At 40.6% G+C, this 27,174-nt stretch overlaps 1 protein-coding gene and 1 long non-coding RNA gene across 2 annotated transcripts in view; one reads left to right on the forward strand and one right to left on the reverse strand.

Annotated features, from left to right (window-relative positions):
• AKT3 (AKT serine/threonine kinase 3) overlaps positions 1-27,174 on the reverse strand; it is a 306,791-nt gene that overhangs the window by 133,801 nt on the left and 145,816 nt on the right. The window contains exon 4 of the mRNA XM_039237499.1: positions 13,211-13,322. Coding sequence (XP_039093430.1) covers positions 13,211-13,322 — 112 coding nt within the window. The remainder of the gene's footprint in view (positions 1-13,210; positions 13,323-27,174) is intronic.
• Positions 22,893-26,821, forward strand: LOC120235279. The gene is made up of 2 exons (XR_005529360.1): positions 22,893-23,127; positions 26,705-26,821. It is a non-coding gene; the product is annotated as an uncharacterized LOC120235279 (long non-coding RNA).

The following is a 27,174-nucleotide window of genomic DNA, read 5'->3' on the forward strand; positions in this document are numbered from 1 at the left end:
GCACCGTTACTGAAGAAACGGCCTTTCCCCGTCGTGTACGCTAGCATACCTTCTAATAGATCAGACAGATCCAGTGTGGGTTTATTTCTGGGTTGTCTGTTGTGTTCCATCAGTCAAGGCGTTTGTTTTTGTGCCACTACCATACTGTTTTGCTCACCACAGCTTTCTAGCATATCTTGAAATACGGTACAGTGGTATCTCTAGCTTTGTTCTCGCTCAAGAACGCTTTGGCTATTCAGGGTCATTTGTATGTAGTTCCATACAAATTTCAAGATTATTGTCTCAGTTCTGTGAAAAGATTATTGGTATTCTCATAGACATTGCAGTGAATCTGCAAATTGCTTTGGGTAGTATGGACATTTTAATAATATTAATTCTTCCAATCCATGAACATGCCATATCTAATTATTTGTGTCACCTTCAATTTCTTTCATCAGTGTCTTACAGTTTTCAGAGTGCAGGTTTTCAACTCTTGGGTTAAAGTTATCCTTTTTTAATTAATTGTAAATGGGATTATTTTAATTTCTCTTATTGATAGTTCCTTGTAAGTGCACAGAAACGCAAGACACTCCTGGATATTAATTTTGTATCCTGCAACTTTAATGAATTTATTAGTTCTAACAGTTTCCTTGGTGGAGTTTTTGGGTTTTCTATATACAGTATCATTCACCTACAAATAGTGACAGTTTTACTTCTTTCTTGGCGATTTAGATGCCTTTTATCTCTTTTTCTTGTCTGACTGCTGGGGCTAACACTTCCAGTATAGTGTTGGTCAAAAGTTGTGAGAGTGAGCATCCTTTTTTAATGCTCCTGTTCTTAAAGTAAGAGCTTTCAAATGTCCACTATTAAGTATGATGTTAGCTGTGTGTTTGTCACATAGAGACTTTATTATGTTGAGGTACAATCCCTCATATCTACTTTGTTGAGGGTGAATGGAGTTGTATTTTGTCAAATGCTGTTTCTGCATTGAGATGATCATAGGATTTTTATCCTGCATTTTGTCAATGTGCTGTATCACACTGACTGATCTGTGAATACAAAACCATCCGTGTACCCCTGGAATAAATCCTACTCGATCATGGGGAATGATCCTTTTAATGTATTTTGAATGTGGCTTGCTAATGTTTTGTGACAATCTTGCATCTATGTTCATCAGAGATATTGGCCTATAATTTTCTTTCTGTTGCGTATTTGTCTGGTTTTGGAATCACAGTAATGATGGCCTTGTAGAATGAGTTTGGAAGCAATCCTTGCTCTTCAATTTTTTGGAATAGTTTGAGAAGAACGAGTATTAACTCTTCTTTAAATATTTGACAGAATTTACCTGTGAAGACATCTGGTCCTGGACTTCTGCTTGTTGGGAGTTTCTTCATTGCTGATTCAATTCTATTACTACTAGTCTGTTAAGATTTTCTATTCTTCCTGTTTCAGTCTTGGAAGAGTCTATGTTCTAGGAATTTATCCATTTCTTCTAGGTTGCCCAATTTGTTGGCACGTAATTGTTCATAGTAGTTGCTTTTAATTCTTTCTATTTCTGTGGTGTTGGCTTAACTTCTGTTTTATTTCTGATTTTATTTGAGTCTGGTCCTTTTTTTTTTTTTCTTTTTTTTCGCTATAAAAGTCTGACTAAAGGTTTATCAAATTTGTTTTGCTTTTCAACAAACCAGCTCTTAGTTTCACTGAATCTTTTTTATTGCTTTTTAAGTCCCTATTTTATTTATTTCCACTCTGGTATTTATTATTTCCTTCCCTCTGTTGACATTGGGCTTTGTTGATTCCTTTTTTCTTTTTCTAGTTCCTTTAGGAGTAAGGTTAAATTGCTTATTTGAGATTTTTCTTGTTTTTGTTTGTTTCTCTTGCTGTTGTAGCTTTTAGGTAGGCCTGTTTCATTGTAAACTTGCCTCTTATAACTGCCTTTGCTGGACAGCAAAACTTTTGAATTGCTGTCTTTCATTTTCATCTACTTTTTAAATTTCCTCTATGATTCCTTCAGTGACCCACTGGTTGCTTAGGAGAGTGTTGTTTAGAATCCACATTTGTGATTTTTTTCCATTTTTTTTTCTTGTAAATGATTTCTAGCTTCATGTTGTTGTTGTTAGAAAAGGTGTTTAATATGATTTCATTCTTAAATTTATTGATTTGTTTTGTGGCTTAACGTGTGATCTGTCCTGGAAAATGTTCCATGTGCACTTGAAAAGCGTGTGTCTTCTATTGGTTTTGGGTAGAACGTTCTGTGTATATGTTAGGTCCATCTGGTCTAATGTGCCATTCAACTCACTGTTTCCTTCCTTACTGATTTTTTTTCTGGATAATTTACCTGTGGACGCAAGCTGGATGTCAAAATACCCTCCTCTTATTATACTGCTGTCAATTTCTCCATTTATGTCTGTTTATTTGCTTAATATATTTAGATGCTTCTTTGTTGGGTGCATAGAAATTTACAATTGTTATATTCTCCTGTTGGATTGATCCCTTTTTCATTATAATGTCCATCCATGTCTCTTGTTAAAATCTTTGTTTTAAAGTCCATTTTGTCTGATGCGGGTATTGTTACCTACCCCAGCTTTTCTTTTCTTTTTTTTTTTTCACTTCCATTTGCAAAGCATGTATTTTTCCAACCCTTCTCTTTCAGTCTATAAATGTCTTAAGGCCTGAAGTGAGTCTCTTCTAGACATTTGGTTGGGTCTTATTTTGTTTCCTCCCCATTCAGTCACCCTTTATCTTTTGATTGGAACATGTAGTCCATTTAAATGCAAAGTAATTATTGATAAGCATGTCCTTATTGCCATCTGTCGGCATATAACAACGGGCACATATAATTGTTTTCTGGTTGTTTTGTAGTTTTTCTCGGCTCCTTTCTTCTTCTTTTGCTCTCTTCCCTTGTGATTGACTGACTTTCTTTAGTGCTATGCTTGCATTCCTTTCTCTTTAGGTTTTGTGTATCTATTATAGGTGTTTGGTTTGTGGTTCATATGAGGTTGGTATATAACACCCTATGTATACAGCAGTCTATTTTAAGTTGATACTCGATTAACACATTTTAAAAGCACCAGTTTTACTACAGCTCTCCACATTTTATGTATTTGACTTCATATTTTACATCTTTATTTTGTGTATCCACTAATTACTGTAGAAATTACTACTTTCATCTCTTAATCTTCACACTAGCTTTATATATGATTGATTATATATATGATTTATATATGATCTATTATCTTTACCATTTGTTTGCTTTCACCAGTGAAATTTTTCTTTAATCGTTCTCTTAGTTCTAATTATGGTCTTTCTTTTCTTCTTAAAAAAATCCCTTTAACATTTCTTATAGGGAGGGTTCAGTTGATATGAAGTCTATTTTCAATTTGTCTGGGAAACTCTTCATCTTTCCTTCCATTGTGAATGATAACCCTGCTGGGTATTGTTGGTTGTAGGTTTCTTCCTTTCATCACTTAGATTATATCATGCCGCTCCCTTCTGGCCTGCAAAGTTTCTGCTAAAAAGTCAGCTGATAACCTGATGGCATTTCCTTTTTATATAACTTGTTGCTTTTCAGGTTATTTTTTTATATTTTACTTTTGACATTTTAATTACTATGTGTCTTGGTGTGGATCTCTTTGGGTTTATCTTGTTTAGGACTCTCTGCACTTCCTGGACTTGGTAGTCTGTTTCCTGCTCCAGGTTAGCGAAGTTTTCAACTATGATTTCCTCAAAGAAGTTTTTCTCCCCCTTTTTCTCTCTCTTCTTTTTTAAGAAGCTTATAATGCAAATGTTACTAAGTTTGATGTTGTCCCAGAGGTTCCTTACCTATGTTCATATTTTTAAGATTAAAAAAAAATTTTTTTTATTGTTTTATTTCTGAGAGACAGAGAGAGACAGCATGAGCAGGGGTGGGTCAGAGAGAGAGGGAGACATAGAATCTGAAACAGGCTCCAGGCTCTGAGCTGGCAGTCAGCACAGAGCCCGATGCGGGGCTTGAACCCACGAACTGTGAGATCATGACCTGAGCCGAAGTCGGACGCTTAACCGACTGAGCCACCTAGGAGCCCCAAGATTAATTTTTTTAATGTTTATTTATTTTTGAGAGAGAGAGTGCGTGTGCACACAAGTGGGTTTGGGGCAGAGAGGGAGACATAGAATCCAAAGCAGGCTCCAGGCTCTGAGCTGTCAGCACAAAGCCCAGTGCAGGGCTCCAACTCACAAACCATGAAATCATGACCAGAGTCAAAGTTGGATGCTTAACCGACTGAGCCACCTAGGCGCCCCAAGATTAATTTTTTTAATGTTTATTTATTTTTGAGAGAGAGAGTGCGCGTGCACACAAGCGGGTTTGGGGCAGAGAGAGGGAGACACAGAATCCAAAGCAGGCTCCAGGCTCTGAGCTCTTAGCACAAAGCCCAATGCAGGGCTCCAACTCACAAACCATGGAATCTTGACCAGAGTCGAAGTTGGATGCTTAACCGGCTGAGCCACCCAAGCACACTCTATGCTCACATTTTTAGATTCTTTTTACTTTTTGCTGTTCAGCTTGGGTGTCTTGCACTACGCTGTGTTTCAAGACAAATCAGACTGCCACTGATTCCCTCTGAGGGATTCCTACTGGGTGTGGAGGGGCAGGAGTGACTTTGTAGGGGCACCTGCCACAGCAGGTGCACATGAGTCCTAGCAAAGTAGAAGGAGAGTGTCAGAGCCAGTGCCTGCCAGCATAGGACCAACTATGCTGAAAGAAGGTCAGAAAAATGGCATCTGCCAGTTCTTCCACTCCCAGAGAAAGTTCCTACCAATCCCTCAGCCTCCAGCCAAACCCTACAATTGGTCAATAAAGCTCCTTCATCTACAGCGCAGAGGCTTTCAAACTACCGCCTCTGTGCTGGGTCTCAGAGCAAGTGGTACTGTGCACCCAGTAAGAGCAGTGTCTGTTACCTATGGTCCTCCAACGTTCCTGGAATTAACACCCACTAACTTTTAAAGCTCTTGAGTTAAGCCCCACTGATGTTCAGTGCCAGAGGCTATGGAGACCTGCCTTCCCAGTGCAGCTCCCCGGGGTTCGGGGTGCCCAATATATGTGCTCCCAGAGGGCCTCTGCACCGAGCCCTCTTGCTGTGGGTCAGGGTGTCTGGGGTTTGGGTCCCAACTTTGTCTCCATAACTCCTAGTCCTTTCTAGGTGGTATTTAAAATATAACTTTAGCTGTGAAGAGCTGCTCTGCTAGTCTTCAGGTTTTTCCCAAAGCGAGTTGTACTACACGCAACTGCGGTGCTGGCGTGCCCGTGAGTAGAGGTGATCTCTAGATCTCCCTACTCCGCCATCTTCCTTAAATGAAATAGGTTGAATTGTTTCCTCAGGACAATTCTTTCTTTGGCAACATTCTTCACTTTCTTCAGACCTCTTTCTGAGTTACCTATACTTTATTCTATTGTGGAGATTTTTTTTTAATTTAATTTTCTAATTTTTCTTGGCAGCACTCACAAATAAAGTTGGCTTCTATATGCTGACCTTGTACCCCAAAGCCTCACTAAGTTGACGTATCAGTTCTAATACCTTTCATTTTTCTGGACTTTTTACACATGTGAACATGTCTACAAATAAGGGCAGTTTTACTTCTTTTACAATCTATTTGCCTTTTACTTATTTTTCTAGCCTTACGTCAGACCATCATTACAATGTTAAATAAAAATGGTGAGAAGAGACATTTTTAATGTGTGCCAGATCTTAGGGACAAAGCAATAAAGCTTGTATCTTTGAGTACTATATAAGCTGTAGGTTTTTGATAGATATCCTTATGCTTTTTCTGTATCTGTTGAGATGACCATGTAGTTTTTCTACTCTATTCTACTAATACAGTGAATTTAGTTGACTGCCTTCAGAAAATGCAACTGAGTTCTTGGATAAACTCTATTTGGTCATGATGTATTATTCTTTTTCCATATTTTCTGAATTTGATTTATCAAACTTTTGTTAAGAAATTTTGCACTGATATTCACAAGTATATTAGACTATAGTTCTATCTCCTTATGATGACTTTGCCTGGTTTTTGAAATACGGGTGACCTCATAATAAAAGTTGGAAAGTGTTCTCCTCTCCGTTATTTTCTGAAATAGATTGTGTAGGACTGGTAATAAAGATTTCTTTACATGTTTGATAGAATTCACCAGTGAACCATCTGGACGTGGGAGTTTTCTCTGAGGAAAGGATTTTAAGTTATTAACTCAATTCTGTTCATGGATATTGGCTATTCAAGTTTTCTAACATTTTCTTGGGTTGATACTGGTAATTTGTGTCTTCTCTCTCTCTTTAACAATCTTCCAAGATATTTTTAAGTCTTTCAGGTTTTTTCCCCAAAGAATTCTCTTTGGTTCATTGATTTTTTTTTTAAATTTTTAAAATGTTTTATTTATTTCTAAGAGAGAGACAGCATGATCAGGGGAGGGTCACAGAGAGAGATACAAAATCTGAAACAGGCTCCAGGCTCTGAGCTAGCTGTGAGCACAGAGCCTGATGCGGGGTTCGAACTCACAAACCGTGAGACTGTGACCTGAGCCGAAGTTGGACGCTTTGGTTTATTGATTTTTATTTTTGTTTTCTATTTCACTGATTTCTGACCTCTACTGTTTCCTTTGATGTTTAGTTTGGGTTTACTTTTCTAGTTTCTTAAAAAAGAAGCTTAGGTTATTGGCCTAGCTTTGTTCTTTTCAAGTATAGGCATTTAATGTTATAAATTTCCCTCTAAGAACTCATTTAGCTACATCCCACAAATTTTTATATGCTTTGTTTTCATAATCATTCATTTAAAAACAATTTTCTAATGGCTGCTATGAATTTTGTTTTTGACCCAATGATTTTTTTTTTAATATTTTTTTATTTATTTCTAGGGGAGAGAGAGAGAGAGAGAGAGAGAGAGACAGCGTGAGCAGGGGAGGGTCAGAGAGAGAGGGAGATACAGACTCTGAAATTGGCTCCAGGCTCTGAGCTGGCAGTCAGTACAGAGCCCAATGCGGGGCTCAAACCCACGAACCGTGAGATCATGACCCAAGCGAAAGTCGGACGCTTAACAGACTAAGCCACCCGGGCGCCCCAACCCAATGATTTTTAAGACGTATAATCCACTTATTTTCAACTTAGCTATGTCTTTTCTTTTTAGTTTGCTTATTTTGAGAGAGAGAGTGCACACACGTCAGCAGAGAGAGCGAGGGAGAGAGACAGAATCCCAAGCAGGCTCCACACCATCAGTGTAAAACCTGATGTGGAGCTCAAACCTATGAACTGTGAGATCATGACCTGAGGTGAAATCAAGAATCAGATACTCAACCAACAGAGTCACCCAGGTGTCCCTATTTTCAACTTAGCTCTGTCTTTATACTTCAAGTTCATTTCTTACAGATAGCACGTTAAGTGGTCTTCATATTTTTAAATTCTGAAACTCTCTGCCTTTTAACTGGTGCTTAACCCATTAATATCTAATGCAATAATTTATATGCTTACATGCAAGTCTACCATTTTACTGTTTCCTACGTGTCTCCCTTCTTTTTCCCTGCCTATTTTTGTTTCATTATTTTAAATTTTTTCACGATTCCATTTCAATTTTCCTGTTGGATTCTCAACCATTTTTTAAATATGATTTTTCTATACAGCATTAACGTTACACATGCCTGTGTACCTACATAATGTACTCTGGATTAATTTTTTATGATGCTATTTCTCCTCATATTAGCATTGCAGTCATCAGATGCTTGCTTTCCTTTTAGCAATTATTCTTGAAATTGTAACATTCATTCTCAACTTGGCAAAATCTAATAAAGCAAACATGTTCATACTTTTAAGTCTTCTAAGAAAATGCAATGACATAAGATGCTAACTCCATTTTTCCCTCAACCTCAATTTGTATCTTATTACTTCAGATTTTTTATTCTTTATACAATTAAGCCACAAAATATTATTATTCGTAAGATCACTATTCCTTTGGTTTTATCAGCTTACTTACCATTTTGTTTCTCATTCCTTCCTGTATCCTCTTCTCCCATCTGGGATTATTTTTATTGTGTATGAAGAATACTCCATTGTATTTCCTTTTCTGCAAGTCTGCTGGTGAGGAATTCTATCACTTCTTGACTGAACTTACTAAAGTATTTGACTGAAAGATTTTCATCTTCCTTTCATTTCCAGAATGTATTTTTGCTCATTGGCACTTATTTTCTTTGAGCACTTTGGGAATATCATTCCATTATCTCCAGTTATCATTCTATCCCATACATTCCAGGTCAACTATCTCTACTTCTATCACCTTTTAGTCTAACTGATGCTCCTTTGAAGGTAAATTATCTTTTCTCTCCATCTGCTTTGAGGATTTTCTAATTGTCTTTGTTTTCTAAAGTCTAATGGGACTCAGCAGGTTTTCTCTGTATTTGTTCCTGCATGGGCTTTACTGGTCTTCTTCAATGTGTGGTTTGGTATCTTCAGCCATTTTAGAAATTTTTCAGCAACTATCTCTTCAAAGACTTTGTGTCCCATTCTTTATTCTTCTTTTTCGAGACTCCACTTATGTAAACATTAAGACCTTCTCACTGCATTCCTTTTGTCTTACATTCCACTCTGACTTAATTTTATTCTCTATCCTTTTCATGCTGGAATATTGTTATAACCTAGATATGAGTTCCTAATTTTCCCCAATGTTAGGCCTAATCCACTGTTGAAACCATCCACCAGCACAAAGAATTTTAAGTATCTTACTCTTTGATTTTAGAATTCCCATTTTATTCTTTTTTATAACTTCTAGCTCTCTGAATTCCCCAGCCTTAATGTTGATTTCCTTGAAAGTACTAATACAGAGTTCATTAATTTCTGTCTGATAACCCCATTGTCTAGAGCACCTATGAATCTGATGCAGTTGTCTGTTTCATCTCTGTGGTTTGTGAATCTTTGTGTCCTTGTTTACTTTTTTAATGTAATTCGAACAATGTATATTAAAATGTAAATAGTCTGAGAGTAGTTATATTTGCTTTTTAAAAGGTTCCTAGGAGGCTAGTGAAAGCGGATCATGTTAACCAAATTTAAGACCTGGAATAATTGAAAGCTAGACTTCAATCTTTAAAAGGTAAATCTAAATCCAGTTTATCCTTTCTTCTGGTGCCAGCCTACAAAGTATTGAGGTACATGACCCCTCTTTGGTAGGCCCTGGATTCCAGAATATGACTCCTAGATTTGACGCCTACTCCAAATATTAACATCTCAGACACTTCTAGAATTAGCAGGCAACCGCAGTAAAAAAAGTGGACTAATCTCTCTGGGTTTCACTTCTCCATAAAGCTTTGATCCCATAATTCTTCACAGCCTAATTGGCTCTTATATGCCTTTTGTTTTGTTTTGTTTTAAAACATTTTGTCCACCTTTCCTAGGAGTTCTTAGGTGGACCACTGACCTAAATTACCTCATTCACCATAATTTAAATATATATGTATGCACTGCAAAACAGTACTGGGCCCAAATATCACACTAATGAAAGAAAGCACGGATCTTCTAATTTCTAAGTAATGTCAGAAAACGTACTTCCTTAATTTGGAAAACAGAATGCAGACTCCAATGAAGCAAGTAAACTTATCTTCTTAATTTAATGTAATACACTACTTAATATGAAAACTAAACAATGTTCACAAGCTGATCGTTTATTTAAAAATAAACATTTAATTAAAACATCTAATACAGGTATGCTACTAAGGCTCAAATAAGCCATGGAGTCGTATGAATTAGGGTAATGGGGAAACCCTGGTATTGTGAGGAAGTATAACAAAGCGTTGTAGGTAAAATGATAACAAGTATGCACTAAGAACAGCGGTTTTCTAAGAAAAACACCGTTAAGTTTCGAGTGGGGACAAAAGAAGAGGAGGGATTTGTAAACAGAGACGTACAAGATGAGCCAGCACAGAAAGAAACCAGCAAGGGAAGGGACTTCTGGCGCGGGGGCGAGAGAGCCAGAAAGAGCCACGGGAATGTGAGAGCCCACTGTGTGCTCAGCAGTTGGGAAACTACAAGGATAGGTCACCACGCCTGTAACACAACGGGGTGTCCGTGCGCACACGAACGTGAACCTGTGGGCGCGCATGCAGTAGGGCCATCATGGCGATAATGAGAGCGATTAGCTCTAAGGAAGGAAAACTATCTGGGTCTGTAAAGCGGATGCTCTGGCATGACAGAATAAATTATATACGAAAAATCATACTTAACAACGAATGATGTACATTCATTAAAACCAAAGAAAAAACAAATGTATCTGCTATCGTGAAAATGATTAAATACTGTTTAAAAACAAAAAAGTAGGGGGGCGCCTGGGTGGCTTAGTCGGTTAAGCGTCCGACTTTTGTTTAGGGCATGATCTCGCGGTTCGTGGGTTTGAGCCCCGCGTCGGGCTCTGTGCTGACTGCCAGCTCAGAGCCTGAAGCCTGTTTCAGTCTGTGACTCCCTCTCTCTCTGACCCTCCCCTGCTCACGCTGTCTCTCTCTGTCTCCTAGAAATTAAAAAAAAAAAAAAAAAGTTCTTAAAAACAAAAAAGTAGGGGCGCCTGGGTGGTTCAGTCGGTTGAACGTCCAACTTTGGCTCAAGTCATGATCTCCCAGTTCAGCAGTTCGAGNCTGCCAGCTCAGAGCCTGAAGCCTGTTTCAGTCTGTGACTCCCTCTCTCTCTGACCCTCCCCTGCTCACGCTGTCTCTCTCTGTCTCCTAGAAATTAAAAAAAAAAAAAAAAAGTTCTTAAAAACAAAAAAGTAGGGGCGCCTGGGTGGTTCAGTCGGTTGAACGTCCAACTTTGGCTCAAGTCATGATCTCCCAGTTCAGCAGTTCGAGCCCCGCGTCAGGCTCTGTGCTGACAGCTCAGAGCCTGGAACCTGCTTCCGATTCTGTCTCCCTCTCTCTCTGCCCCTCCCCCAACTGTGCCCGGTCTCTCTCAGTCTCTCAAAAATGAATAAATGTTTAAAAAAACTTTTTTAAATAAAATAAACAATAAAAACAAAAAAAAGTTCTTTCAGAAAGGAAGAGATAAAATTACTATTATCTGCAGATGCTATGCCTGCAAAAACTAAGAACATTTTGAGAAAAAAAATAAAACAGCAATAATGGAAGCCTTGCTTTACTATATCTTTCCTTTTCCATGGAATTGTTTTTCTTAATTTTCTTACTGCTACTTATGGCCTCTTCTTTCCATTAAAAGTTAAAAGCTTTATAGGGCCTCTGTAATTAAAACCATGTGGTCTTAGTGCTAGAATGACAGAAATCAAAGCGGAGGGGTAGAAAAAACCTAAAAATACAAATATTTCTGTATATATGCCATCCACAATGAGTGAGGGCAGAATGGATTATTCAATGAAAAGAAATGGAGAAAAGAAGAGAGCTGAAACAGTGGTCTCATCATTTGGGGGAAAAAAAATAGGACTCCACACTTCCATCATGCAATAAAACAGATACATTTTTTTACACAGATTAGAGATACATATTTCATTTACAGCAAGGATGGATTTTAGACTGGCAGACGGAACACAGAAAATACATAGCTTTTCTACTTTTCACTACATCTTTCTAAGTCTTCATTAACATTAAAGTCGTATAAAATCTCCAGACACCAGATTCGAGATGAATATAGAAAAACACACTCCAATGGTAAATCTAAATATGCTGTTTTTCTTTTTACTAAAACCGCCTTCTTCTAGTCACAAATGCAAATAAAAACTGATTGTTCAGAAAAGTAGTGTGATATAATTGCAGGAACTATTCTGAAGTCTTAAGATATGGTGTAAATCCAGCTTTGCAAAAACATAAATGGCAAAATTAATCATGCTTCAATGGGATGTTATAAATCCACTAAGAATCATATTTTCAAAGAATATACAGTGACATGGGAAAAGTGCCATTCATTCAGCCAGTCAACAAACACTACGTCAGATCCCGGACTGTGCTATAAAGATAGAATACTGAGCAAGGAAGATAAGATCTTTGCTAATCAAGAAGCTCGTAGTCCAGTGGGAAAAGCAAACGGAGATTACAGTGGTGATACACCAGACATAAAGGTTGTAGGGAGATACGTAGTATACAGAAGAGGGGCTGCCTCGTCGACAAGACTCCAAGGTTTTGTAGGAAATGTGTTATCTTAAGCTCAGATCTGACAAATAAATGGGAATTAGCTCAGTCATGCTTATGAGCAGAAGCAGAAGCAAACTGAGGACTTAGCATCTAGAAATGCTCAAGGAAGACCAGGTGGACAGGGGAGAAAAGACACCAAACTGTATGTATACTGGAAGAGCCAGGAAGAAAGTATTATCCATCTGTAACTCTGGATATAAAATTATGAGTGATTTCTAGTCTGCTTCCATGTTTCTTTCTTTTCTAAAGTAATCACACATTACCATTTACTGTTTATTGATCAAAAGGGTATTATTAAAATAATACTTTACTGTTTATTAGGTCTTGGGGGAGGCTGGTTTCGTTTTTTGTTTTAAATCTTAGACAAGTCTCTTCAGGCCTGATTTACTCACTGGGAAAACAGGGCTAATAACATTTAACTTCAGAGTTGCTGATGTGGATCAACTATGATAACCTCCGTGCAAGGGAATGACTTTGTGGTTGTGGCTGTTGGACCTAAGTCAGCACCAGACCACCAGATAAGAGGTTATGAAGACAGAAGGGGGGGGGGGGCGGCGGGGGAGCAGCTGCAGAAACGCATACATCAGGAAGATGGAAAGCTGGCCCTGAGAAGCCACTGCTCTCCTCTTGCACAACCAGGACGGCCCGTGCCAATCCATCCTGGCCTCTTCTTCTCAAGGAGCTCAGCCCCAGTCTCGGGATCCTTCTCAGTGTCACACTCCCGGCACAGCCACAGCAAAACGTCATGCCACTTGAAACCTTCTGCTGTTAGCAGGCTCAGGATTCCAAATATGGACACAATTCTACCACTATTGAAGTGATAGTTTGGTTATAAAAAATTTTTAACGTGCATTTTAATTGTTGAAAGTACTGTGTTTTGCTAAGAAGCTGGATCTCACAGCAGTCCCAGAGGCTCTGACTTAGGGTGTTGCCAAGCCTCTGTTACTCACTGGTTACACCAGAAACAGAATTTTTAAGGGACTATCAGACTTTACAAATATGTGCACATATATTTACAAATGGTGAAGTCAGACACACAGAGATCTTTATATCGATTGCAACTTTTTCACAAAATAGGAAAAACGAATTTCTTACCTTTCCTCTGGAGTGTCTACATGAAACGTTCTTTCTATAACAGTGGTCCACTGAAGACATCTGATAATAAATGTGTTTGGCTTTGGTCGTTCTGTTTTCATTAACTGGCATTCTAGAAATGACATAAAATGTCTCTTTGAATATACTTAACATTTAAACCAGGAAGTAAAGCGTCGAGAACTACAGAGTTCTACTCTAGGCAGCCTCTCTGCTTTCCAGGGATCTCCGGTCAGCGTAGCTCACGCCCTGACCTCAGTATCCCCAGTCCGTCATCCATTCTGGCCACGTGCTCCATTAACCAGCCAAAATGGACTACTTAACTTTCCCCAAACACATCTCGCTCTGTCCTGTCTCTGTAACTGTGCCCCGGCCGTTCTCACGATCTGGAAGGCTGGCCGCTGATTTCACCCCTACCCACGTTGTAGTCACTTACAGTTGAAAGGTCCAGATCCAATCCCACTCGTTCCATGAAGCCTTTTATATCAACCTGGTCTTAAACCCAACATTCACCTCTCCCTATTACTTATTATTGCATCTCTCATTTTTTCACTCAGTATAGACCTATCTTAAATTTATCATTTAAGAAGGTATCCTTCATCCTCCAGATTATAAGCCTTTTGACAGTATATACTACCTAAAACTCTTCGTAAGCATAGCCCATAGAGCCAGTTCGTATAAATTAAGTCAGGGAATATCTCAGAAGACTTCCAAGAAGAGGAGGAGCATTTTGTAGTGGCTAAAGGTGTGGATTCTAAGACCAGTATTCCTGGACTCAGTTTCTTTTCCTACCATTAACTATGTAACCTTGAACAAGTTAATTAACCTTTCTGGTCTTCAAGTATCAAAGGGGAAACAAGAAGTATCTACATCTTAAAACTGCTGTGGGGATTAGTAATAAGTCAGGAGAACATGGAGGATAGCACGTAACACACAATATGTTGTCAATATATGTCAGCTATCATTAACAGGTGTATATACACTGAGCTGTACTGTAAGGATATGCGATAGCGGCCAACAAGACAGAGTAGGGTAGGGTTGTTTACTGACACTGCTCTTTAGAAAGAAACAATTTCCCCGCAGCCCCGCAGCTGACAAAGTCAACTGTGTTTTCTCAGTGTTTATCTGTTCTGTCGTCCCTCCGTCATTAGCAACTACTGACCTCCATCTCTGTCTTTATAGCACTCAAGTCATTGACCACATTGGACCAGCTCTTTATTGACTCCGTATACCCAAAAAGATTATTCACCCAGGGGTCTCTGCTTAGTTTTCTTCTCATGTCGAAGAAGATTTCACGGTTTCGGCCATCATCTCTTGGTTTACTGATCTAAACGTCCAAACTTCTTTCTACCTTGGATCTGTATTTCGTGACACCCGTGATTAATTCTATAGTGGATTGATCTACCTGGTTGGATTCCTGGTACCACACCTAACATCTACTCTCTCTTCTCCTGATTCTGTTCCTCCTCCTGGCTTTGCTAATTTTTCCACCATCCAGACTCACATCATGGGGTGCTCCTCTTTGATACTGGTAGTATTTGCCAGGACATGACTTTTCCAGCGATGCAGTCCTACTTTTGGACTCTCACTGCCAAATGCCTCAACCTCCCCAGGGGCCAGAAAACCAGTTCTTCCTACTCAGAAAGTAATGGCTAGATCCGTTACTGAAAGTAGAAACCGTATTCTAAAAGACATCCGAACTCGGCACCGGTCAGATGAGCACAGGGTGAATCACTATTTTATACACCTGAAATTAATATTTCACTGTATGTTAACTAACTGGAATTTAAATAAAAACTAACAGAAAAAGACATCCGAACTCATCCAAAAGTGAGCCAATGGTCTCTCCCCTTGCCCCTCTGCCACCCTCCGCTCTAGCTCTCTCCAGCTCAGAAGACGGCACCTCCATCCTCTTAAGTGTGGGGGTCACAAGCCCTGGAATCACCCTGAAGTCCGCCTCTCTTTCCTCATATCTCATCCTGGATATCCTGTTGGCTCTGCTTTAGAAATGCATCTAGGATCACTTCTCACCCCTTCCACTGTATGGGGACAAGCCATCATCTTTCACGTGAACATGCCCAAAACCCTAGAGTAGCTCTTTCTGCCCCTTGCTGCAGTCTGTTCTCAACGAGAACAGCCAGAGATCTTAACATGATCGTCCGCAAGAATAAATTCTGCAATACTGCAGTCTGTTCTCAACGCGAACAGCCAGAGATCTTAACATGATCGTCCGCAAGAATAAATTCTGCAATACTTCCGATTCACTAAGAATAGAAGACAAAGGCCTTCACATGATCAACCAGGGTCCTGTGTGATCTGTGTCTTCCACCGCCTGCTTAAGTTTCTGACCTCCCCGCCCCGCAGAATTCTCTCCCAGGCCATCCTGGCTTTGGCGCGCTTCCTCAGATAGGCGCTACACCCTCTCTCCCAGCCTTCTGTCTAGATGTGCTCTCTGCCTGGCATCCTGGCCCCTCATACGGCCCACAGTGGCCCCCCACCACCTCCAAGTCTCAGATCAGATCTCACTTTCACGCGACCATGCTGCTAGATACTGTGATATGCAACCCTCACCCAGGACTCCCCAGCCCCTTACATGTTCTTTTTCACTTCACATACCACGTTATCACCCTCAAACATATCAAATGGCTTAGTATCTTTTTTGTTTGCTGTCTGTCTCCCCAACAAGAATGTAAGCAGCACTGACAGACTCTTAGCACCTAGAACTGTGCCCATCTGTGCCTAAACACTGTCTATTTTTTGCCATATAATACACTTAGCAAATATTGTCCAAGCTGGATGAATTCTGACAGTAGTGATCCAACCAGAAGGTAGTTTTGATGACGCAAGAAAGAGGAGTATGTTTCTGGAGGAACTTCCTTACACAGGTAAGAAGGGATGGGATTTGCTAGACAAGTAGAGAGCTGGCTCTAGTCAGGAACATAGAGTGTTAAGTGAGAGAATAAGACATGAAGATAAAGGGGCCCCAAAGCAATCAAGAGCATGCATGCAAATAGGAGCTGGTAGAAAGGATTTTCTTACTGCTTCTATGTTTCCAGTGAATTGGGGTATAAAGCCATCTTTTAAGAATCAGGTTGGAACGGGCCCCTGGGTGGCTCAGTCGGTTAAGCGTCCAACTTTGGCTCATGTCATAATCTCACGGTATGTGGGTTCGAGCCCCGCATTGGGCTCTGTGCTGACAGCTCAGAGCCTGGAGCCTGCTTCAGAATCTGTGTCTCCCTCTCTCTCTGCTCTCCCCCTGCTCGTGCTGTGTCTCTCTCTCTAGCTCAAAAAAATATAAACATTTAAAAACTGTATAGCAAAAGAGTCAGGTTGGAAGAAGATGCACTGGGGCTTTGAGAAGAGAGTAGGGACGTTAAGAGCCCTCAAGGAGAATGGAAGCGAACAGACTAGGGAAATGTAACATGAGAGTAGGGCAGCCTGCAGGGCCCGCAGGAATTTCACGATCAGGAATTCTCACGCTTGTGTACTTCTCCCAGATGTATTCAGCTACATGGGTGCGGCTGGGCATAAGAGGGCTGGGTTTCAGCAGAAATGTAATTTAACCAAGTAAGTTTGGCAAAGCAAGAAGCATACACCTGATTTAGATAATCAACTGATGGATTCAAAATGGATAAGGAGAAAGACGAGAGCCTGGTGGAGTGTAAAACAGTGGAAAGGTGGTAGAATCGACAGATCATAAACTCTGTTATCAAGGTTAAATACTGTACAGCGATGTCACATACTTTTTGAAATATGAATGTTAAAAACACCAAATACAAAATATCAATTTATATTTTAAATTTTAAAGTTCTAAAATACTGTGCTATAAATACTATAAATAGGTATAGTGTACAACTATGAAGCACAGACCCAATCTGATTCTCTGTGAAGACCACTGTTCTTCCCATTTCCTGCCTCACAAAATTCCTATTTAAGTTTCCAGTCAGTGTTTATACAGTTCAAGTGACACCCTAGTAATTAAGTTAGGAATTATGTGCAGACCCTCCCCCACAGCACCTGAGGCACAACAGCACGTAGGGGGACACAGCACATACCTCATGACTGAACAACTGAGTGGCATTTAAAGTAATGAACAGAGGACAGACACAAGATGGGCAGGCCTGACAGAAATACCCAGGAGTGAACTCTATGGACTATCAGAAGCAGAAACTGGAAGAACAGATAAGGGAAGAAAAAGTGCCCAATCCCAAGTTCACCTACGCTTCAGTTACTTCAGGTCACGCCTGTGGTGATGTTAAGGTGACCAAGAGAGCAGACTTTGAGTGTCAGGGGTGCCTGGGGGGCTCAGTCGGTCAAGCGTCTGACTTCGGCTCAGGTCATGATCTCACGGTTTGTGGGTTCGAGCCCAGCGACGGGCTCTGTGCTGACAGCTAGCTCAGAGCCTGGAGCCTATTTCGGATTCTGTGTCTCCCTCTCTCTCTGCCCCTCCCGCACTTGTGCTCGGTCTCTTTCTCTCTCAAAAGTAAATAAAAAACATTAAAAAAAGCTTTTTAAATCAGAGTGTCAGACTCGAATCCAGCCTCTCTCACCAGCAGAGCTGTGAACCCATGTAAAGCACACCTCCAAGCCCCCAGGTTTTCTGTCTTTAAAAGCACTGTCAGGAATTAAAGAAAGACTTTAAAGGAAGTATATTTTCAACACTATACCAAAATGAAGATAAATGGCTACACTTTTAAAAACTTCTCAATGCTATCATTTAACAATGTATTTAAAATATTACATATGGAGGGGCGCCTGGGTGGCTCAGTCAGTTAAGCGTCCGACTTCGGCTCACGTCACAATCTCACGGTTCGTGGGTTCGAGCCCCACGTCAGGCTCTGTGCTGACAGCTAGCTCAGAGCCTGGAGCCTGCTTCAGATTCTGTGTGTGTGTGTGTCTCTCTCTCTCTGACCCTCCCCTGCTCACACTCTCTCTGTCTCTCAGAAATAAATTTTTAAAAACATTAAAAAATTTTTTTAAATAAAAAATATTACATATGGGATTCTAAGTGATTATCAATCACTATAATTTACAAAAGTGATAAACAAGTGCTTAATTACCATTCTCTAGCAGATCACTGAAAAGGAACTCCTTAGAAATGAGTAAAATGTTTGTATTTACATAGAGGATGCTTTGGGAAAAATACTAAAAAAGTAACATAATGACCTGAGAGTACCGCACAAGTTGGCTATTTTTACTAAATGTGCTACATATTCATGGACTCAACGACCTATACCAATTCTGGGCCGGCCACCATGTAAGACTCTGGGCACAGTGTACTGACAAAGATGAGTAAGAAAGTCTACAACCTATCACGCATACCAAACTCTGTTATTAATCATTCCAACACATGTCATTATAAAGTAACATTTCACTAATGGTCTAAACATTTCAGTCGGGACCTTCTGAAGCCCAGTTGAACAAAAACATGAATAAGCAGTAAGAACAGAAATAAACCTGTATTTTGTATGTTTCAATATGAAATACTCTACAAATGAATCCTATTTCTAAATAATACTCATTAGATTGAGACAGTAAAAGAGAGAAGCAGCCACCAAAAGCTGGCCAAGATATTCCAGTGGTACTTGGGTCAGTCCAAGGGAAGAGGGCACTCGATCGCCCTCTCGGCTTTACTGCTGCACATACACAGATGCAGTCAAGGAGCTGAATCTGAATTCCAAACCGTTGACACTTTCAATTGCCATGTTTAAATGAGTGAGCCTGGGGTTCTTTTATGTTAGCCAAAATATGGAATCGTGAGCACATCCTGCAGCTCCCCATACGATGAAGAAAAATACGGGAGTTTTCAGAACATGGTTCATGTCTGAAAACTCATTCTTAAAGGGGAATCTTACTCTTAAAGGGAATGGTGGTTAATAAGTAGACTAGCTAATCCTTCTTGAGAAGAATATTCTCCTTGGGGCATCTGGGTGGCTCAGTCAGTTAAGTGTCCAACTTCGGCTCAGGTCATGATCTCATGGTTCATGGGTTCAAGCCCTGCGTCGGGCTCTGTGCTGACAGCTCAGAGCCTGGAGCCTGCTTCAGATTCTGTGTCTCCCTCTCTCCCTCTCTCTCTGACCCTCTCCCTGCTCACGCTGTCTCTCTCTCTCAGAAATAAATAAAACATTAAAAAATTAAGAAAAAAAAGAAGAATATTTTCCTTTCAATTACGGGGGGGAAAGTTCCCAAATCAAGGTAGGCCACGTGAAAATTCGAAAATCAAAAGCAGAAGCTTCAAATAGCGATTCTAAAACATTATTAACCAAATGATGAGCTATGCTTTCTAGAGCCATTTACCACACAAGAAAAAAGCAAGTGTTCTCATATAAAATGCCAGGCAGGTAACTTTTATTATATCATAACCCATAACACTTTTGAGCAAAGCATTTGTTACACTGGTACTTAAATTAGCTATACTAGTTGAATTCACCTGAGCAAGTTAAACTATAAGCTAAATTTCAAGTGTTCTGCTTATTTTTACACATTCTGAACCACAGACACCCAAGTTTATTTGAAGCTGTAATCACTTTGTAAACCTGGAAGTCAATTAGAGGAATTGTAATGCGCCAAATCAAAAAAATACATACCCAAAAACTGTTTTTAATATCATTTGTTCAGAACTTATTAAGATTAGGTTTTATTTCAATCTCTATAACCCTTTAAATAGTAATTAAAAAAATAAGTTCTAAAAAGCAACATGAAAACAGAGGCATAATAGATTCTATTTGTAATTAAATGGCATAATGAAATAATGCTGTCAGTTATAATGACCATAAAGAGGTTGTATTTTTTTTTTTTACAAATAGTTTATTGTCGAATTAGTTTCCACATAACACTCAGTGCTCATCCCCACAAGGGTCCTCCTCCATGCCCATCCCCCCTCCCCCCCACATCCATCAGTCCTCAGTTTTTGTCAGCATTCAAAACCTCTCATGGTTTGCCTCTCTCCCTTTCCCCCACCACTTCCGCCCTTCTTCTCTCTCTTGTTCCTCCGTCAAGTTCCTCCTAATCCTCCTATACGTGCAAACATATGATATTTGTAAAGAGGGTGTATTTTTGAGCCCTCATCTATAATACTATTGTGGATATTCTTTCTTTTTTTTTTTTAACGTTTACATTTTAGAGAGAAAGACACACACAGAGCACAAGTGGTGAAAGACAGAGGGAGACACAGAACCCAAAGCAGGCTCCAGGCTCTGAGCTGTCAGCACAGAGCCGGACACGGGGCTCAAACTCACGAACTGTTGAGATCACGACCTGAGCTGACGTTGGATGCTCAACCGATTGAGCCACCCAGGCGCTCCACAGTTTATCACTTTAAAACTATTTTTAAATGTACACTTCTATGGCATTATGTAACTTTACAATGCTGTGCAGGCAAGCTAACTCATTGCTTTATTTACTCTCGTTGTGTAAATTATCTACACTTACTGTAGAACAATTCATAAACAGATTCAGGTAAAATGAGCATTAACCAGCATCCTACCACACAGGTATCATCACCATTAAGGGTTTAATGTATATTCCTTCAGGCCTTTTCTAAGCATTTTTTTTTATTTTTAGATAAAAATTAGATCGCAACACATAAGACATACAGACGTGCTCTGCTCATTTAATATGCTGCAAATTTTTCATTTAAATAAATGATGGTCTACATCATTCTAATTTTCTTAAGCTTATTTATTTATTTTGAGAAAGAGAGAGAGCACATGCATGTGAAGAAGGGTGGCGCAGAGAGAGGAGAAAGAGAATCCCAAGCAGACTCCGTGCTGTCAGTGCAGACTGACACAGGGGTTGATCTCAAGAACCGGGAGATCATGACCGGAGCCATGATCAAGAGTTGGATGTTTAACTGAGCCCCCCAGGAGCCCCTACATCATCCTATTTGACAGTAGCACAGAACCCCAGGATACCCAGATATCACAGTGGGCAGCTTATTATGATAGTAATCCACAAAACAAATAGAAGTGGATTATTCACATGTAAACCGGATGACATCTAACTATTTTAACATAGCCTGCTCTTGGGTACAGTGTTCAAATCTGAAAAATAATCATAAGCACCAGTTTTGGTTCAACCAAATAAGAAAAACTAGCTTCTATTTGAAGTATGATGAAACTGGGTTTTAACAGTAAAATTTTAAAAGAATCTAACGGGATTGTACGTTAGATTCCGAGTTCTCTAGGGGTAAGGTCCATGCCATTTCATCATCTAGCATTGTGCCTACACACAGCAGTCTCAAGTAGATACGCGTAATGAGAGATCATTATATAACAAGTTAAATGACACTTGTTTTTGTTTTTGTTTTTTAAGTTTATTATTGAGACAGAGACAGAGCATGAGTGGAGGAGAGACAGAGAGAGAGGGAGACACAGAATCTGAAGCGGGTTCCAGGCTGGGAGCGGTCAGCACAGAGCCCGACGCCGGGCTAGAACTCATGAACTGTGAGATCATGCCCTGAGCCGAAATCAGACACTTAACTGATTGAGCCACCCAGGTGTCCTGGAAATGATACTTCTTAGAAGCAATTATCAGAGAATATTCCAGAAGGGGGGACCCTCCACAGGTCACACAGCCTGGTGTAGAACCAAAGTGAGGGTGATATAGGACCCAGAACTCTTCTGGACCAGCAGAGCCTTAATGTATTCTGTCAAACAAGCCATGGCTGTTAAGGCTATTTTAGGTGACAACTGAAGAAAGCCTGAATATGAATTTCTTCTTAGATATCATTAAAGATTTCTAAATTAATAAAATTTCTAAATTAGTAAATAAAGTCCACCTAATAAAGGTGGATGATGGTACTGTAACTATGTGGTAAAGTTCCTTATTGTCTACAGAGAAATCAGGGATAAACGTCATAATACCCGAGCTTACATGATATATTTTAACAAAATGATGATGTAAGTCTGGTAAAAAACATTAACGGTTAAGTCTGGGTAACGGGCCTAGGAGAATTCAATAAGCTATTCTGTTTTATCTGTATGTCTGAAATGCCCCATCATCAGAAGTCGAAAACGGAAACCCCTTCCAAAATAATACTAGATTCCTTCCTCAAAGTATATATCCAAAAACAAAAAACAACAAAAATAAAAACACCAAAGGCTTAAATGGCTGACTGTGGAAAAGGAAATTATTTTTTAAATATAAAATATACATGAGACTATCTAAAATAAAGGCAAACTTCTAGTCAATTAGGCTCATCTAACGCAATTTAAACTTCAGAGTATTTCACTGGGCATTTAAGTTTATAGGAATCACTGCCCGAATAACCAGTGTATTTCCTATCAACTGGCTCACAACTCGAGAGCCTCGCGCTCCGCCTGGGCCGCCGCGGCGGCTTCCGCTATGCGCTCCTCACAGGCCGCGCTGCGCACGCAGGGGCGTTACTGTCACCACACACACACACACACACACACACACACACACACACACACACGCACACCAAGACGCATGCGCACTGCGTGCTGCTCGCCCCCCCGCCCCCCAAGGGCCCTTTGCTCAAAACCACGAGCGATGGTCGTGCCCTTCCTGTGTCACCTTTCCCTAACCCATCAGGAACGCTGTGCTTACCATCTCTCCTAAAACCCCTCATACCTCTTCCCTGTTCTCGCCCCGCTTCTCTGCTGCATCTGATGTTCGTGGCCCCCAGTCCTGCAGCCCTCCCCCCCCCCCGCCCGCTGCGGGCCCCACGACACGGGCTCCCGAGTCTTCTTTCTCAGGGCCTCTTCCTCCTTAGCGGGCTCCGGCCCTGTGCCCAGCCGTGCTTTGTGCCCACTGTGTCCTCAGTCAGCTCACTGACTGAACGAGTGCATGTGCCCGCGCTGCACCGGGCACAAGGCTAAGTCTTGGGGGCAGCAAGGTCCCTGTTTGGCATAAAGCTGCTGCCCTACTGAGCGCAGGAATGGCCGAGTTGTAACCAGGTAAAACAACGGCTTTAGTACCTAGTACGTGCTTGTAAGTACGCGGAGAAGGGAGGCAGGGCCACGACGCACAAGGACAGGAGCCGGCAGGTACATCCCCTGGGCGAAAGGCGGCCCCGCCCGCCACCTGCGGGGGGCGCAGACCCACAGCCGGAAGGGGCCCACAGCGGGGTGTGGGAAGCGGCAAGGAGTCCGGGGGGCTGCAGTCCAGAAGTGGAAGGAAACGAGGTCAGGGAGATCTTCAGTAACCGGGGAGGGCTGCAGATGTAATCCTGGGGAGGCTCTCTGGGGGCTTTGCCTCAAATGTCACCTGATGTCCGAGGCCTCTCAAACCTGAACCTTCCATATGGCAAAGCTGGCATCGCTCTTCTGCGGCCCTGTGATCCCTCCATTCTCAACATACCTACAGGGGTTTCATTTTCTGGGTTTTTTATTGTCCAAACTGAAAACTGCCACACAGACATGGTGTTTCTATTCAGTTTATTTCTGTATCATTTTCATAATCACTCAAGAAACACACTCATCTTTGACTCTCTTCCTCTCTTCTGACCCATAGCTCAGCAACATTCATCTTAACAATTCTTTCAGAAATGTCTCTCTTCACTGCTGACAGCCAACCAAGACACTCGTTACCAAACTGGAGACCCCTGAAATGGCTTCCCAGATGGTCTCCCTTCGCCCATCCTTCTCCCTGTCCAAGGTGGCCCACGTAGGACTACAGGCCTGAGCGGCCTTCCTCAAACTCTTACTCCACAGGTCATTCTCCTTCTCAAAAAAACACAGGTCTCTGCAGGACAAAGGCCAACCCCATTAGTCTGACGTCCAGAGTCACTCATAAGCAAGCCCACACATCTTTTTCAAATTTTATTTCTTACTATAAAAACAATGAGCACCCCACGAAAAATACTATTAGAACTGAGAAATGAGTTCAGTAAAGTCACAGGATATAAAATTAATACCCAGATATCTGTTGCATTTCTACACACTAAAAATGAAGCAGCAGAAAGAGAAATTAAGAAAAAAAAATCACACTTATAATTGCATCATAAATAATAAAACATCTAGGAATAAAACTTAACTAACCAAGGAGGTGAACGACCTATACTCTGAAAACTATAAAACACTGGTGAAAGAAACTGAACATGGCACAAATAAATGAAAAAAAAATGGAAGAACAAAATGTTGTTAAAATGTCCATACTACCCATTGCAATCTACAGATTTAGTGCAATCCCTATCAAAATACCAATAGCCGTTTTCACAGAACTAGAAAAAATAATCCTAAAATTTGTATCAAAACACAAAAGACCCCAAATAGCCAAAGCAATCTTGAAAAAGGAAAACTGGAGGTATAAAAATTCCAGATTTCAAGATATGATACAAAGCTATAGTAATCAACAGAGTATGGTACTGGCACAAAAACAGATACACAGATCAATGGAACAGGACAGCCTGCCCAGAAATAAACCCACACTTATTTCATCATTTTATCCGTAACAAAGGATGCTGCAATACACAATGGGGGAAAAGACAGTCTCTTCAGCAACGGTGTTGGGAAAACTGGACAGCAATATGCAAAAGAACAAAACTCACACCATATGCAAAAATAAACTCAAAATGGGTTAAAGACCTAAACGTGAGACCTAAAACCATTAAGCTCCTAGAAGAAAACATAAGCAGGAATTTCTCTGACATCAGCCATAGAAACATTTTCTGAGATGTGTCTTCTGAGGCCAGGAAGACAAAAACAAAATTAAACTATTGGGACTACAACAAAATTAAAAGCTTCTGCACAGCAAAGAAAACTATCAACAAAACAAAAAGGCAACCTCCCGAATGAGAGAAGATATTTGCATGACAAGATATTTGCGTGACATATCCAATAAAGGGTTAATATCCAAACTATGTGTAAAGAACGTACACAACTCAACACCAAAAAAACCAAACCAAACCAACCACCACCACAACAAAAAATACAAATAATCTGATTACAAATCAGGCAGAAGAGCTGAATAAACAAAGACATACACATGGCCAACAGGCATGAAAAGATGTTCACCACCACTCATCATCAGCAGAATGCAAATCCAAACCACAACCAGACATCACCTTCCACCTGTCTGCATGACTAGAAACAAAAAGACAAGAAATAACAAATGTTGCTGGGCTTGGGGGTGGGGCGCAGGGCAGGGAGTGATGAACCTTTATACAACACTGCTGGTAGGAAGAGAAATTGGTTGCAACCATTATGAAAAACTCTACGACGGTTCCTAACCTAAAACAAGAGTAAAAACTGAACTACCATATGATCTGGCAATCTCACTCCCGTCCGTTGCAGCATTATTTACAGCAGCCAATATGGAAACAATCTAACTTCCCTATGATGGATGGATAGATAATGAAAATGTGATATACAAAAAATACCCTGCGCCAAATGACATATCAGATAAAGAGCTAGTATCCAAAATCTATAAGGAACTCACCAAACTCCACACCTGAAAAACAAACAATCCAGTGAAGAAATGGGCAGAAGATATGAACAAACACTTCTCCAAAGAGGACATCCAGGTGGCCAACAGACACATGAAACGATGCTCAGCATCCCTCCTCATCAGGGAAATACAAATCAAAACCACATTGAGATACCACCTCACGCTGGTCAGAGTGGCTACAATGAGCAAATCAGAGGACTCTAGATGCTGGCGAGGATGTGGAGAAATGGGCACCCTCCTACACTGTTGGTGGGAATGTAAACTGGCGCAGCCCCTCTGGAAAACAGTGTGGAGGTTCCTCAAAAAATTAACAATAGAACTCCCCTATGACCCAGCAATAGCACTAATGAGAATTTACTCAAGGGATACAGGAGTGCTGATGCATAGGGGGCACATGTACTCCAATATTCATAGCAGCACTCTCAACAATAGCCAAAACGTGGCAAGAGCCTAAATGTCCATCAATGGACGAATGGATCAAGATGTGGTTTATCTCTACAATGGAATACTACATGGCAATGAGAAAGAATAAAATCTGGCCATGTGTAGCAACATGGATGGACCTTGAGGGTGTTATGCTGAGCGAAATAAGTCAGGCAGAGAAGGATAGATACCATATGTTTGCACGTATAAGAGGATTAGGAGGAACCTAACAAAGGACCATGGGGGAGAAGAAGGGGAAAAATAGCCGGGGAGAGGGAGAGAGGCGAACCATGAGAGACTCTTGAATGCTGAGAATAAACTAAGGGCAGATGGGGTGGGGGGGAGGGGGGAGATGGGCATGGAAGGGGGCACTTGTGGGGATGAGTACTGGGTGTTATATGGAAACCAACTTGACAATAAAGTATTTTAAAAAAAATAAAGAGACATCAAAACCAAAAAAAAAAAAAAAAATACCCTGCGCCACTTCATAGATGACAATGGATCACATTGGGAGATAAACCAGAGAAAGACAAAATATGGTACAGTATTGCTTGTGGGGTCTGAAAAATTTTAAAGCTGATTGAAAATAACAATGAATACTTTCTCCTGATATATATGCAATTCCTCACTTTTGCTGAAACATTCTCTGGTTCTTTTTTGCAGGTGTACAAGACAGTGATTCAACAAGTCTATGTTACACTGTGCTCACCCCAAGGATAGCTGCCGTCTGTCACCCGACGATGCTGTTTCAATACCACTGATTATATTCCCTACGCTGTACCTTTTGTTCCTGTGACTTATTCATTCTAGAACTGGAAGCCTGCACCTCTCACTCCTCTTCATCCACTCTGTCCATTCCCTACCCTTCCCCTCTGGCAACCATCAGTTTGTTCTCTGTATTCAGGGGTCTGTTTCTACTTCTGTTTGTCTGTTTGTTTAAAAAACAACAACAACAACAAAAAACCTCCTTGATCATTCTTAATTTCAGGATTTCATTCATACTGCTTCCATCACGTGAAACACTTTCCTTCCCTTCCACCTAGATTCAAGTCGCCGAAAAGGTCTGAGGATTCCAGTCCTTATTCTCTACTCCTGAAGATCTATTGCACTTAACATTTACATTGCACATGATG

This window comes from Hyaena hyaena, unplaced genomic scaffold, assembly GCF_003009895.1.
Source record: "Hyaena hyaena isolate Hyena2069 unplaced genomic scaffold, ASM300989v1 scaffold_127, whole genome shotgun sequence".
Taxonomy (NCBI): Eukaryota; Metazoa; Chordata; class Mammalia; order Carnivora; family Hyaenidae; genus Hyaena; species Hyaena hyaena.